A 16287-nucleotide genomic window follows, 5' to 3' on the forward strand; every position below is an offset into this window, starting at 1 on the left:
ATGTGAATACATGGCTCTTCATGTATGTTGTTGTAGTCAATTGTCGGTCTATCATTGCGAGGTTTTGATTTGGAACCCTACATGGCAGTAGAGTTGTTGTTAGAGTGGCTGTGGCAATTGTCTATTGTGGCGGTGGTGGGCGATTGCAGGTTGTCTGTCGTTGACAGGTTTTATTTCCGAAGCCTAGGCGGCGGTGGATTGGTTGTGGCAGTTGTGTGTTGTAGTGGGTGACTGTCGGTCCTTTATCATTGTCGGGTTGTGTTTCCCTAGGTGGTGGTTGAGTGATTGTGGCAGTTGTTTGTTGTTGTGAGTGATATTTGGTAATCAAACATTTTCTGACGATTATGTGCTAAAAAAATTGGGCCCTAGGATTTTGGTTGTTATCTCACTAAGCAGCAACACAAAAAAGATTCAAGAAGATCATTTGAAATTATGTGGCTTATGATGCATTACATTCAAGCAAAAGCACCTTCTGAAAGTGAAGTAATGTATATTTATCTTTAAATTGTTCTTTTTATTATTTTGTTTGTGTTCAACAACTACTTTTTACGTTTTAACAGTTTTATTTTATTTTAGATTTTTGGGGGGTGTAGTGTTTCCAGTCAGTTGTTAGTTCAGTTAGATGCTTTGATACCTTCTAGACCTCATGGCAACAAAGGTGAAGGATGTGTGTTAATATGCATGATAAAACCCTTTCTCCCTTCTGATGTTTATTTAATTAATATTGTATTTTTATGTGCTTGTGTTTATCATGCTTTGAGGTTTTTTAATAGCTTATAGTAATGAGCAGAAGAAGAAATAAATGAACCAAGTCTTCCTTCTCTTCTAAACCATCTTGCAAGCTTAAAAGGACGAACATGTAATTTCAAAAATTTTGCTATCTGTCTTTTCAGTTTTGTAGTTGTAAATGCAACTAACTTCTGATGTTGCTGCAAGGGTAACTCAAGGGGATGTTGATAAAGATGATGTGATAAAGATGAGTGGTTCATCGTCGAAGTTATACACCAAACACAAGGATAAGTTGAAGAATTGAATGCGTATGTAGCAGTTTATCATGTAAATTTTGATGTGTTTTCTTTTTGAATCCGTATATGATTGCTACTTACTATGAACAAAAATTTAAAGGTTTGATTTCAACGCATGTTGTAAACTTCATGCAGATCTGGGATCAAACAGAGGACGTAGAGCCTGATGCACTACCGCGGAACTTTTGTTAAGATCGTAACAGGGTCATCACGTTGTTGCAACAGATAACAAACTCCTCCTTTTGGTAGTACTGACATGTCTTGAATAACAAATTAACACTATGTAATTAGTAACTGTTCTTTGTAATAAGAAACTGAAACATATTCTGTTAGAAAGACACTCAACTATGATGTAAGGAAGGGTTATAAGGTTGATATGTAAAACTTCAATTATGAAGCCAAGGATGCATTATTGCTTTCGTTAATAGTTATCATTACTGTTTTCGTTAATAGTTATCAACACACCTCGTCGCATCGTGGCGGGTCAACCTATCATTTCACTACTAAAATGGGCATGAAAGTAAGATGAGTAAGAATCTAACTCTACTATAAGAGAGAAAGGTTCTCAAATGTAGCTTTGTAAACGAACTATATATTTGGTGAACTATTTGGGAATCATTTGACAAGAAGTTTGTTTATATAATAAACGAACGAACATGTACAGAAATTTTGTGTCCGTTTATTTAAACGAACAGACATGAACAAAAAATTTGAGTTTATTTATTTATGTTCATGAACCTTCGTTTACATTCGTTTATTTATGTTCATTTATCTATTAATAGAAAATAATCTATACTATATATGAAGCAAATAGCAAGGACCTCTTAAATTTTAAGAGGTACAAAACTATTTGCTTCATGTACAATATGCATTGCATCAAATTTTGAGAATTCTAGGGTAAAATGGTCTTTACATCACCACCATTTTCAACGTAAACTTTAATTTAAAAAAAATAAATGCAATTTTTGTTTTTCATCTTCACACACTTTTGGTAAATTTAAAGAAAAGTAACACATTTAACCCTTATTATAAACTAACTACCCCCACAGCCTATTTAACGAACATAATTTTTTAACACGCCAATATTTTTTATAAAAAATACATCATAAAAACGAGCATTTTATTCTCTTTAATTTGAGTATGGTATTGATATACTTTACAAATTTTAAAAAATCAACATGTTACGTGATTACCAGTTAAGACGGCAAAGAGTCGAACGGACTCGAGTCAAGGGTTAATCCTTATTAGTGTCAGAACAAGTCGACACATAAAATGGTTAATTTGGTTGGGGTATGGTAAGTACGGGTTCAGGTCGAAAGAGGTTATGTCAGAACAGATTTCGGTTAGAACGATATTTGGTCGTAACGGGATTCAGGTCAAAACAAATTGGTTTAAAATTAATATGTTTTTTATATTTTTGCTTTCCGTTCTTGATTTTCGCCAAAGGTTACATGTGTTAAGGCATCAATTACGTGTATGGCATTTTCACCTTTTTTTTATCTTGAACCCATGCTAACTAATTCCAAATTTTTCGTTCTTTTAGTTTTGATTGATTCTGACTCATTAAACATTTATTTTAACACATAATACCTTAATGAGTTATATTTAGCAGGCTTATTTTAAACTGAACAAATAATTTTTTTTATTAATTTTATCATACCAAATGAATCTTTATAAGTTTACTTAGAACTATTATGTGAAATATGTATGAGAAATGACGAAGTTGAGGAATCACATCACGCATAATCAGTCGTATAAAGCTCACTGTAATGACTTCAAAAAGCGGATGAAATAAACGTGGAAAATCCAGAAGAAATAAAAATTGGCTACCGTATTATATGATAAATCGCAAAACGATTGATAAACTAACAAGAAAATGTATCGCGTTGTAAGTTATCGACGCCGCCGCATCGCGCGGGTTTTCTTCTAGTTAAATATTATATGGATGAGTCATTTACTTAAACGGCTTTATATTTGTTAATTTGTTTTTATTAAGTGTTTTCATATATGTTTGTTTATGTTACTTACATATATTCATATATGTTCGTTTATTTTTTTCAGTTACATTCGTTTAGTTTAAACAGACGAACATAAACGAATGCAAATGTTATTTTTTATTTTTTATTTTAAATTAACGTGCATGAACATAAATATTTGTTCGATTAAGTGTTCGTGTTCTTGTTCGTTTAAAGTTAAATAACAAACAAGAACATGCCCTTGTTCGTGTTCGTTCGATTCGTTTATACTCTTTCATTACTCACATTGATGAATACTTCGGTCTCAATCTCTAGGCCCTGCAGATTTTATTTGTGTTCGTGAACACTTTCATTTTCTTAATAAACTAATACAGACTTTTTTATTAATAAACTATGATTTATTTTATCTTCTCATCTTGAACTGGCCTCCTTCTAAGAACAAGATGATATGGTCACTTCCATTGTTACTTTCGATTAAAAAATATATACTTACTATTAATAAATATACTTTAAAAAGATATGTTCCTCCATTTAAGACTTTATATGATTACCAGCAATATCATCAAAACAATGATTCCTGTTAACCTATAAAAAAGGGTTAAAAAACAATATTTATTAATTTATTTGTTTGTAGTTGAGTTGTTGAATTTAGTTATAGTAATACCTATAATAATCTATGGAGCAATGATTTATAAATTTATTAAACAATGATAGAAAATAATTATTTTTGTCACCTAATGACTATTATGATATAGTTTTATGGAGTCCAACGCCAAGTTAACAATTTCAAGGATCTTATATTGAAAATTGAAAATGATTCGTTTTCTATTTGTTCTGGACACTTCCTCTTTAGAAGAACTATGATAATCTTACATTTAGAATCTTCATTTTAAATATACTAACTAGAACGATAAAAAAAATATTTTCATGTTATATAATATTTTAAATTAAGAATTGTTGGTATCCTTTACATTTATATTGAGAAAGTTTATGTGTTATAAACGACATTTTAAGTGTAGGTTTGTTCGTTAAAACTGATTAAGAGGACTCTAACATTAAAACCTAATCTCTTTCTATTTTTTTAAACCAATAAAAACTAGTCGATTTCTCATTAAAGAATATTTAGGACAATTAAGGAAAATTAAGTGGATTTGCCCTATTGACGGTTCATCAAAAAAGGTAGACACCAAATGAGAAGGAACTGAAAAGAGTTAATTGCAATTATGGTTTCTATGATGAATCTTAAAAATGTAGGTTTCAATCTTGTGATGGCATTTTCCCATATATGAGCCTTGTGGTGGTTCTTGGTTTGCAAATCAGGACCCTGCACGTGGACCTAACATTTGATTTTCTACGAAAAGACCATTGTAACGTTGAAATTTGCAACTCTTTGATTTTTATATAAATGGATTTTAGACCCTCGTTATGTTAGACGATTTTCCTCTGAAAATAATAACAAAACCATGCACTATGGGTTTCGAACCCAGGTCTAGCCAGACCAAGGAGATCACTCGTAACCAACTAGACTAAAATGATTATTGATAAATATTTGATTCAATCTTCTTAACCAAACATTACTACTATCTTCTTATTTTGTTCAATCAAAAAATTACAAGTCTACCACCCTTTCAACCTAATTCAGGGCACCATCACGAACCATTTCTGACCACCACCGCCAACCTAATTTTAGTGAGGCATTACCGATACCATTTATTTAGTATATGTTAGTGTCATTTCATATAAAAACACTCGAAATAAGATACAAATCTTACCAAATTCAAAACAATTGAAAACTGCATTGATAAAAAAGGCTCCACATTTATTCAACAACTAGACAATTTAAAACCAAACACTCACACACATGAATACAAACACATTCACACAACTCACAATTGTTAACCCCACTAATATCATCACCGGCAACAAAACTCACTAAACGAACAACCACAGTCACCGTTGACAGCAATAGTGATGGATGGGGAATGTGTAACACCCCGGCTTTAAGCAGAATACGTCCGGACGCAACGTACAGATCACTTATAAGCTCGTAATGTAACACCCCGGCTTCAAGCGGAATACGCCCGGGTGTAACGTACAGTTCTCTCATAGCTCGTAACACTATTAAAGCGGTAATAATTATATCATTTCATTTCATAACGTAACATATACACATTTATTTATAATTAAAAATAAAAAAAAAATACTTCATCAAAACAATAAATAATTTCTTTATTCAAATATCCTAAGATATACTAATGATGTTCATCCTTAGCATGCCATCGATTCAACCTATAGCACGTTGAAAATAATATATTTGTCAACAATTAAGTTGGTGAGTTTTCATAAGTTTTTGAGTATACGTATATATAAAAGGCACGATTCAACATTCTTAATGTAATATGTATTCAAGTGTAAATTAAATGAAATCAATTAATGTCGTCCTCCCGTTCCTTTAGCCGAGGCCGTAGTAATAGGGGAAATGAGAACCACCTTATGAACAACCAAAGTCGTAACGATAGACGGCGTAGATACTTCCCGCCGGACCCTCCCACGATGTGTATGCATTTGCGTAACTTCCACCATAAGAATAATAAATATGTTGCAAGCAAGTTCACGTATAATCATAAACGATATGCAAGAATAATATTAACATGTACGCTAATTGTGAATCGGTTTATAAATATGCACATAACTAACGAGATAAAACTTGTGACATGATACACCCCAAAAATATTAAAAGCGTTAAAATGGGGTTATGAAGAACTCAAACGGAATAAGGAATATGGTAACAAGGAGATGGTAACGATTAAAGCAACTAGATGGTTCCGCGAGAAGTCCCGACAATTTGTCCTAATTAGTAATGCGTAAGCGAAATAAATACATAACCGATTTACGCAAGCAATACATAAGGAAATGGGTTTATAACGGATTTGAAAAACCGTTAAATTGGAAAATTTTTGGTTATTTTAAGTATTCTTAATAATAATATTAATTATTATTATTATTATTATTATTATTATTTATGTTATTATTATTAGTAAAATGGACATATTTTTAATTGATTATATATAGAAAAATATACCCGAAAACGTTTAACGAGAATTTATTATTGTGTGGTTCGTTAAACAAGTTTAAACAATCGTATATTTTAATAAAATTAAAGCTTTACTTAAAAAGATAAAAGAAATAAAAAGAAACTATAAAAGCCGGACCAAGGGGTTCGAACCCACGCCCTTGGCCGGATCTGGGGTTTTGGTACAGAGCGCACTGGCTAAATGAGCCAGAGGTTATTCTTGTTAAGATCATGAAACATAAAATATCTAACAAGAATCTCAGATTAATCCCCAATTCAAAAGAACCCTAATCCAATTAATTTCAATTAATCGTTGTTTACCCTCTATCAATCAAAATTGACAGAGGGCTTTTGTTCCCCATTAAAAACCGATCCAAAAGCATGATACAATTACCTTGATTGGTTACCAAAGGTAAGAGAATGACGAGCTAGGGTTTGCAGCTAGAATACGAAGCTAAACGAGATCAAAAACTGCTTAATGGCTGCAATTATTTTAGGGGTTTGCGGATAAAATACGAAGCCAAACGAGATCAAAAGCTGCTTAATGGCTGCAATTATCTTAGGGGTTTGCTTCGTGATAATGAGATGATGCTGTGGAGCATTTTAATTGAGTTTTGGACTCGTATATATAGGCTAACGAGATCAAAATTAGCCGCGACCATAGTTAACGAAAATTGATTCAATTTGATACGAATTAGTTGTCAATTTACACCTTATACTATATGAGATGGAGCGTGCACGTTAAGGTTCAAACCAACTAATCAAATCCCGTGATTTATGGGTTAATAGAATCAAAATTGGAAGGGGGGGGGGGGGAGTTGTTGGTGCGACGGGGAGAAGGAAAGAGGAGGGAAAAAAAGGTTTTGTTAAATTGCTAAAAGGTCCCTCATGTTTTATTTGGAAATCAATTGTGGTGAATAGTATAGTGTAGGGGCTAAAAGTGCACATAAATCGAAAGACATAATTAATAAATGGACGTTTTTACTAAATATAGAGATTCGATTATAAATGTGTAAATATAATAAAGACAAAATCGAAAGACATAATTAATAAATGGACGTTTTTACTAAATATAGATATTCGATTACAAATGGGTAAATAAACGGACCCAAACACGACAACGAACTTGACGAATGTCACAACATTCCCAACTTTTAGGAAATTTCATCCGGAAATTAGGAATTAACATCCGTAGCAAAAAGATACGGATACTTAGTCTTCATTTGGTCTTCATGTTCCCAATTGACCTCCGCACCGCGCTTAGATTACCAACGAACCTTGACCAAAGGGATTCGGCTACGCTTGGTTTCCTTATCCATTCGATCCACTATTTCCACCGACCTCTCAAAAAAGTGCATTGTCTTATCGATATGTACCTCGTTGAGTGGGATATGAAGGTTCTCGTCAGCTAGACACTTTCGAAAGATCGAAACATGAAACACAGGACGGATGCTTTGAAGCTCTTGAGGGAGCTCGAGGCGATAAGAAACATCTCTGATTATTTCAAGGATTTTGAACGAACCAACAAACCGGGGGGCTAGTTTACCCTTCATACCGAAACGAAATACTCTTTTCCAAGGTGAAACCTTAAGGAGGACAAGGTCGTCGTCTTCGAATTCCAAGGGTTCGTCGCTTATCAGCGTAAAACTTTTGACGACTTCTAGCAGTAAGCATATTATTACGAATTTGAGCTATTTTGTCGGTGGTATCTTGTACCATTTCGGGTCTAGTGAGCTGAGTCTTACCGATATCATTCCAAAAAATAGGTGAACGGTACTTATGGCTGTAGAGCGCTTCGAATGGAGCCATTTTGATACTCGAGTGATAACTATTATTGTATGAAAACTCAACCAACGGAAGATGAGTATCCCAATTACCACCAAAATCAAACACACAAGTTCTTAGCATGTCCTCAAGGGTTTGAATGGTTCTTTCAGACTGACCATCCGTTTGAGGATGATAAGCGGTGCTAAGATCTCGACGGGTTCCCAAAGCGGTTTGAACTGAATTCCAAAAATGAGACACGAAACGACCATCACAGTCAGATATAATACTCAAAGTTATACCATGGCGACAATCAATCTCGTTGATATAGAACTGAGAGAGCTGATTGATCGGAATCGTTTCCCGAATGGGAGTGAAATGGGCTGATTTGGTTAATCGATCTACGATTACCCAAATACTATCATGTTTCCTCTTGGTGGTGGGAAGTTTTGTGATGAAGTCCATCGTAATGTTTTCCCACTTCCAGACTGGAATAAAAGGTTGCACGAGGAAACCATCAGGTTTTTGTTGCTCGGCTTTCACCTTAGCACATGTTAAACATTTTTCGACATAGGTAGCGATATCTTTCTTCATGCCGGGCCACTAGAAAGTAGTTCTAAGGTCGAAATACATTTTATCCGCACCAGGGTGGATAGAATATCGTGACTTGTGAGATTCTTCCATTATAAACGTACGAAGATTATCACGATCTGGGACCCAAAGGAGGTTAAGAAATAGAGCAAACCATCACGCTTGGTTTTGAGTTAGAGTTCATCACCACAAGACATCTCTTTGTACAAATTTCCTTCAGTGATGGAGATGTGTTGGGCCTCAAAGATACGTAGCTAAAGATCGGTCTAGATAACAACACTTAGAGGAAGAATGCTTTAGACATGGGTTTTGTCACTAAGGGCATCAGCTACTACGTTTTCTTTAACAGGATGGTAACGTATTTCACAATCGTAGCCGCTAAGAAGTGTGGCCCATTGTCGTTGCCTCATGTTTAAATCTTTTTGGTCGAAAATATGTTGGAGGCTCTTGTGGTCGGTGAATACCACACATTTCGTTCCATACAAATAGTGTCTCCAAATTTTCAACGTGAATACAACATCACCGAGCTCAAGGTCGTGTGTCTTATAATTCTTTTCATGAACCTTAAGTTGTCGTGACGCATAGGCGATGACCTTGCCTCGTTGCATGAGAACGCAACCGAGACCTTGATTCGAGGCATCACAATGGACAACAAAATTCTCGTTTCCTTCGGGAAGGGCTAGGATAGGAGCGTCACAAAGCAAACGCTTCAAGGTTTGAAAAGCTTTATATTGCTTAGCCCACCACTGATACACTTTACCCTTATGAGTTAAGTAGGTGAGGGGTAAAGCTATTTTGGAAAAGTTCAAGATGAAAAGATGGTAATAACCAGCGAGACCAAGAAAGGATCGAACTTCTGTAGGTGAAGTCGGGGTCTTTCAATTTTTAACGGCTTCGATTTTAATGGGATAAACTTGAATACCTTTTTCGTTAACGATATGACCAGGGAATTGGACTTCGTTTAACCAAAATTCACATTTGGAAAACTTGGAAAAAAGTTGTTCTTCTTCAAGAACAAGAGGATATCATGCAAATGTTTTTCATGCTTGACTTTAGATTTCGAGTAAATGAGAATGTCGTCAATAAACACGATCACGAACTTATCAAGATAAGGCTTGCATACGCGGTTCATGAGGTCCATAAACACCGCAGGTGCATTGGTCAAGCTGAAAGGCATAACCATAAATTCGTAATGACCGTAATGAGTTCGAAAAGCGGTTTTGGGTATATCATCCTCATGAACGCGCAATTGGTTATAACCCGAACGAGAATCAATTTTGAAAAGCAAGATGCGCCTTGAAGTTTATCGAAAAGGTCGTCAATTCTAGGAAAAGGGTAACGGTTCTTAATCGTGAGTTTATTGAGTTCAAGATAATCGATACACATTCGAAAGGAACCATCCTTCTTTTTAACGAAAAGGACAGGTGCGCCCCAAGGCGATGAACTTGGGAGGATGAAACCTTTGCTATAGAGTTATTGGAATTGACTTGCTAGCTCTTGCAATTCCGAAGGTGCGGGACGATAAGGAGCTTTGGCGACGGGGTTCGCACCAGGCACAAGATCAATATGAAACTCCACTTCACGAGTAGGAGGTAAACCAGAAACATCTTCAGGGAAAACTTTGGGAAAATCACGAACTATTGGAATGTCTTTTATTGTCTTCTTTTCTTGTTTCTTTTCCCAAACGTTGGCAAGAAAAGCCACATAATTTTTACATAAGTATTTTTGGGCTTGAGTACACGACATAAGCTTAAGCCCCTTGGAAAGCTTTTCCTTGAAAATACGCAAAATCTGATCGTCGTCTAGTGGAATTCGAATATACTTCTCAAAGCACACGACTTCGGCATGGCGTTGAGTTAACCAATCCATGCCTACTATGACATCAAAACTTCCGAGTTGCATACGAACGGGGGCGACAGAACAATCATAGTCGCTGAGATTTAGAGTACAACCACGAATAACCGAGTCAATCAAGATACTTTTAGCATTCGCGACTTCAACCGTAAAAAACCTTTCGAGTTTAGAACGAGATGAAGAAAGCATAGGCTCGAAATCAAAAGACACAAAACTAATATAGGCACCCGTATCGAATAAAATGGATGCATAAATGTTATTAACCAAGAACATATCGTTCACCACATCATTGTTATGCTGAGCTTGATTTGCATTGATCACGAATGCCCTCCCACGAGCATTGGGGACGACTGGTGTAGCTTGAGAAGTCGATGCTTAATTGGCTTAAACTAGTTGAATAACTTGGTTGGCCATAAGTTGCGGAACTGGTCGAAAGGCCTGAACTTGATAGGCTTGAGCAGGGTACACGGGCGGAGCGGCCATTTGGACTTGATATGAGAGTCGAGGACACGCGTTGCGGAAATGACTAGGATCTCCAAATTTGAAACACGCTCGAGGAGTGGGGTAGGCTTGAGCAATGGGTTGAGCTTGAGTTAAAACACAGTTTTGGTTGAAAGAGTGGGCAGTGCGGGGTGGTTGGGTATGCATGAGTTCGAAACATGCGCTTAGCAGGTGTCTAAAACGGCCACAATGGGTGCATTGTCGGCAAGGGATGCCGAGTTGATTGTGTCATTGGCAAATTTGGCAAAACGGGTGAGGTCCGTGGTAAGGTTTCTTTGGGGGTGGAGCTTAAAGGTTTTGGGTTTGGGTTTGTTGGTATTGAGGTTGAGGTGAGCTTTGTTGGGTTTAGGCATAGTTTTTCTTTCATTTCTTGGAATTGTGGTTGTTGTTGTTGTTGCGGTTTGGTTTGGGTGTGGTTTCGGCCTTGACCTCTTTGGAAGGTTTGGCCTTGGTTTTGTTAACAGTCTTCTTGCTGCCTTTGAGGGTTCCCGCCTTAACGTGGTTGTCAGACAAGGATACAGCAAGGACAACCGCCTCGCGAAGAGTTTTGGGAGCACTGCTTTGAACCGAGTCTTGAATTTGTCTTGGTAAGCCTCAGATGTACTTTCTAATTCCACCAGAGAGAGGAGTGACAAGATGTGGCACCAAAATGTTAAGCTTGTCGAAGCGAGCGGTGTAAGTAACGTTATCACCACCCTCTTGCTTAAGATTCCAAAATTCCAATTCAAGATTCATGAGTTCATTGGGTGGACAGAACTCTTCGGTCATGATTCCCTTAAGTTCCTCCCTTGGCAAGGCCATGGCTACTTCAGCAACACGAGTGGATTTATCTTGCACCCACCAAGTTAGGGCTCTTTTTCCAAAGACACTTGAAGCAAAGCGTGTCTTCTTGTCCTCGGGACATTCGACATGGAGGAAAATACTCTCCATACTTTGTTACCATTCCAGTAGGGCAGTGGCACCTTCAGAGACATCAAATATACGAGGATTTATATTGGTGAAGGTCTTGTATTGACAAGAGTTGGAGTTCGAACCCGAAGTGGCTGAGTTCGAATTGGAAGCAATGGTTTGGTGCATTTGATCCACCATTTCCGGAAGCACAACAACCAGTTGCTTAGTGATCTGGGTTGTCATCTTGCAGCTGGAGTTTCTTGCAAGACGACGAGGAAAACGAGAAGACATGCTGGAAAGAGAGTACTACGCGCGTGGGTTATCGAGTGATGACTTCGAGAAGTGGAATACGTAAACCAAAAAAAAAAAACTGAAAATACTAATATCACATGAAAGTTATATTGAAATTAGGAGCAGGAGTGCAACCATTCTCTATTCACAAAGGAAAATGGCCACGTTTAACACCTTAAAGTTATGGTCCATATGACGTTTGGTGTGGTATGATTTGGCTTAATAAGTTCCAGCACCCTTTTAGAACCCTCCAGGTAAGAAACCGGGTCCCGCGTCTGATTGGAATTTATGCGCATTGCTTATCCTTAGGTTTAAAAACCTTGGTGTCAAGGGTTCGAAAAACAAGTGTGTCACCCTTCCAATTGTGACATACCCGTCACGTAGAACCATCTTTAAGATGATTGAAAATTGGTTTTTTTAAATAAAATAAATAAATAAATAGAAATAGAATAAATTGTTTAGGCATAAGTCTTGGAGTTTGTGTGTGAATATTTGTACAGGTGACGCTATAAAACATATAAATTCAAGCGTATGATTAAACTTTTAATAAAAATGCGGGCATATAACACATAGGGTATACTTGCAATTCGGGGCCCTAAAATAAACTATACCTATACTAGGCCGATACGTCTAACAACCTATCTTATAGTTACGACTCTGATACCATTCTGTAACACCCCAGCTTTAAGCGGAATACACACGGGAGTAACGTACAGATCACTCATAGCTCGTAACACTATTAAAGCGGTAATAATTATATCATTTTATTTCATAACGTAACAAGTACACAATTATTCATGATTAAAAATAAAAAAACACTTCATCAAAACAATAAATAAGTTTTTTATTCAAATATCCTAAGGTATACTAATGATCTTCATCCCTAGAATGCTATCGATTCAACCTGTAGCACGTTGAAAATAATATATTTGTCAACAATTAAGTTGGTGACTTTTCATAAGTTTTTGAGTATACATATATATAAAATGCACGATTCAACATTCGTAATGTAATAAATATTCCAGCGTAAAGTAAATGAAATCAATTAATGTCGTCCTCTCGTTCCTTTAGGGAGGCCGTAGTAATAGGGGAAATGAGAACCACCTTATGAACAACTGAAGTCCTAACGTTAGATGGTGTAGGTACATCCCGTCGGACGCTCCCACTATGTGTATGCGTTTACGTAACTTCCACCATAAGAATAGTAAACACGTTACAAGAAAGTTCACGTATAATCATTAACGATATGCAAGAATAATGTACGATAATTGTGAATCGGTTTATAAATATGCACATAATTAACAAGATAAAACTTGTGACATGCTACACCCCAAAAATACTAAAAACGTTAAAATGGGGTTATAAAGAAGCCACATGGAATAAGGAATACGGTAAAGAGGATATGGTAACGGTTAAAGCAACTAGATGGTTCCGCGAGAAGTCCCGACAATTTGTCCTAATTAGTAAGGCGTAAACGAAATAAATACATAACCGATTTACGCAAGAAAGACACAAGGAAATGGGTTTCTAACGGATATCGGAAAACGTTAAATTGGAAATTTTTTTGTTATTTTAAGTACTCTTAGTAATTATTATTATTATTATTTATATTATTATTATTATAGTAAAATGTGCATATTTTTAATTGATTTTATATATATATATATATATATATATACCCTAAAATGTTTAACGAGAATTTATTATTGGGCGTTTATTATTGTTTGGTTCATTAAACAAGTGTAAACAATCGTATATTTTAATATAATTAAAGCTTTACTTAAAAAGATAAAAGAAATTAAAAGAAAATATAAAAACTGGACCAGGGGGGTTCGAACCCCCACCCCTGGCCGGATCTGGGGTTTTGGTACAGAGTGCAGTGGCCAACTGAGCCAGAGGTTAATCTTGTTAAGATCATGAAATATAATATATCTAACAACAATTTTAGATTAATCCCCAATTCAAAAGAACCCTAATCCAATTAATTTCAATTTATCGTTGTTTACCCTCTGTCAATCAAAATTGACAGAGGGCTTTTGTTCCCCATTAAAAACTGATCCAAAAGCATGATGCAATTACCTTGATTGGTTACGAAAGGTAAGAGAATGATGAGCTAGGGTTTGCGGCTAGAATACGAAGCCAAACGAGATCAAAAACTGCTTAATGACTGCAATTATCTTAGGGGGTTGCTTCGTGATAGTGCGATGATGGTGTGGAGCATTTTAATTGAGTTTTGGACTCATATTTACAGGCTAACGAGATCAAAATCAGCCGCGATCTTAGTTAACAAAAATTGATTCAATTTTATACGAATAAGCTGTCAATTTAGACGTTATACTATATTGAGATGGCTCGTGCAATTTAAGTTTCAAACTAACTAATCATATCCCGTGATTTATGGGTTAATAGAATCAAAAATTGGAGGGGGGGGGGGGGTGTTGGTGCGACGGGGAGAAGGAAAGAGGAGGGAAAAAAGGTTTTGTTAAATTGCTTAAAGGTCCCTCATGTTTGGTTAGGAAATCAATTGTGGTGAATAGTATAGTGTAGGGGCTAAAAGTGCACATAGTAGATACTTAACAATTTAGAATCTGCGTAAGTGTAATAAAGACAAAACCGAAAGACATAATTAATAAATGGACGTTTTTATTAAATATAGAGATCCGATTACAAATGGGTAAATAAACGGACACAAACACGACAACAAACTTGACGAATGTCACACGTAACATTATTAATAGTGACAATATATTTATTTAATTCCATAATTTCGCAAGTACCAAAAGTTTTCAATGATAAGGCAAACATCATTACATCAGATTGAAACGATTACTATTCATTTAAATAAAACCTAAGGTCGATCTAGTTTTCATGTCCCTTGCATTCAATGTATCAACCTGTGGCATGTTTAAAATAATAACATTTGTCAACAACACATGTTGGTGAACGTTAAAAAGTTTTGTGTATTATACAGAGAAGAAACGTGATTTGCATATGTTATTCACAAACCTAGAAAAGATGTACGGCAGTGCGCCACGCCGAATGCTTTTGGAGAGCCTAGAGGGTAGATGGATTTTGGGGAAATACATAGTGATAATCATGGTTATGTATGCCAATATTGCAACTAGTGTCCGTGCCCTCTAGGGGGATTCTGATTTGTTCCCGACGGAGGTAGGCCTTCATCAGGGTTTAATCATGTTGTCAAAGTTGATTCAAGAGCTAGTCCCATTGTGCATGATGTTCACAGACGATATTATTTTAGTTGATGTGAGAAAACAAGATTTGAACAGGAGGCTAGAGGAATGGCAAGTTGCTTTAGAGATGAAAGATTTAAGGATTAGTCGTGCAAATGTCGAGTATTTCCATTGTGACTTTGGTGGGGAAATCGATGATGAAGGGGTGTAGATCACCATTGAAGGCCAAGTGGTGTCGTTGGTAACGAAGTTCAAATACCTAGGTTCGTTTGTCTAGAGCGATGGGGAAATAGATAGTGATGTGGCCATCGTGTGCAGGTAGGTAGGTGCAGATGGAGAGCAGCTACATGAGTTTTATGCGACAAGAGATTTCCAGCTAAACTAAAAGGAAGATTTTATAGGGTTGCAGTTAGACCTGCTATGTTATATGGACCAGATTGATGGGCCGTCAAGAAGACGTATTCGCGTAAGTTGGGGTAGTAGAGATGAAAATGCTAAGGTTGATGTGTAGGCACATAATGTTGAATCGAATAAGAAATGACGTAGTTCGGGAGAGATTATGGGTGAGTTGCATAACACATATTATAAGAGAGGATATTGAGATAGTTTGGACATGTGAAGGGAAGACAGGCGACGACAACTGTTAGATTGGTAGAAAATGTTACTAATGAGGGCATGCGGGGTAGAGGTAGACCCAAACTGACTTGGGATCAGATGATTAGACATGATTTGATAGATATGCACCTCTCGAGGAAAAGGTTGAGGATATAAATTCTTGGAGACGTAAGATTAAGCTTAAAGACTTCAAGGGCAATGCATAGTTTCTTTTCAGAAACGTATTCTAGGGGTTTTCTTTCCCTTTTTTTTGTGTCACTTTAATTATTTTTTGGTCATATCTTCTTCATGCTTTTAATTCAACCTAATAAAATATGTTTTAGTATTCATCACTATTATCTATATTTTGTTGTATCTATTTAATACTAGACCGCTATTATTTGCATTATTATAACATATTAATCTTTTTATTTTTTTCATTGCTATATAGGGATCTCTGCACTTTTGTTTTTATTTTATACGTCTTCATACATATACTTTCATGGCTAGGAGTTTCTCTGGAAGCAACCTCTATA

General features: G+C 36.1%; 1 protein-coding gene across 1 annotated transcript; it reads right to left on the reverse strand.

Annotated features, from left to right (window-relative positions):
* Window positions 1–9902: 9902 nt before the first annotated feature.
* LOC143615198 (uncharacterized) lies at window positions 9903–10556 on the reverse strand. Its single transcript, XM_077088383.1, has one exon. The coding sequence runs from the start codon at window positions 10554–10556 to the stop codon at window positions 9903–9905; it is 654 nt and encodes a 217-aa protein (XP_076944498.1).
* Between the last annotated feature and the right edge of the window lie 5731 nt (window positions 10557–16287).

The sequence above is a fragment of the Bidens hawaiensis genome, unplaced genomic scaffold (genome assembly GCF_021521415.1).
Source record: "Bidens hawaiensis isolate Kalapana, Puna unplaced genomic scaffold, B.hawaiensis_p1.1 tig00042245_1, whole genome shotgun sequence".
Classification (NCBI taxonomy): Eukaryota; Viridiplantae; Streptophyta; class Magnoliopsida; order Asterales; family Asteraceae; genus Bidens; species Bidens hawaiensis.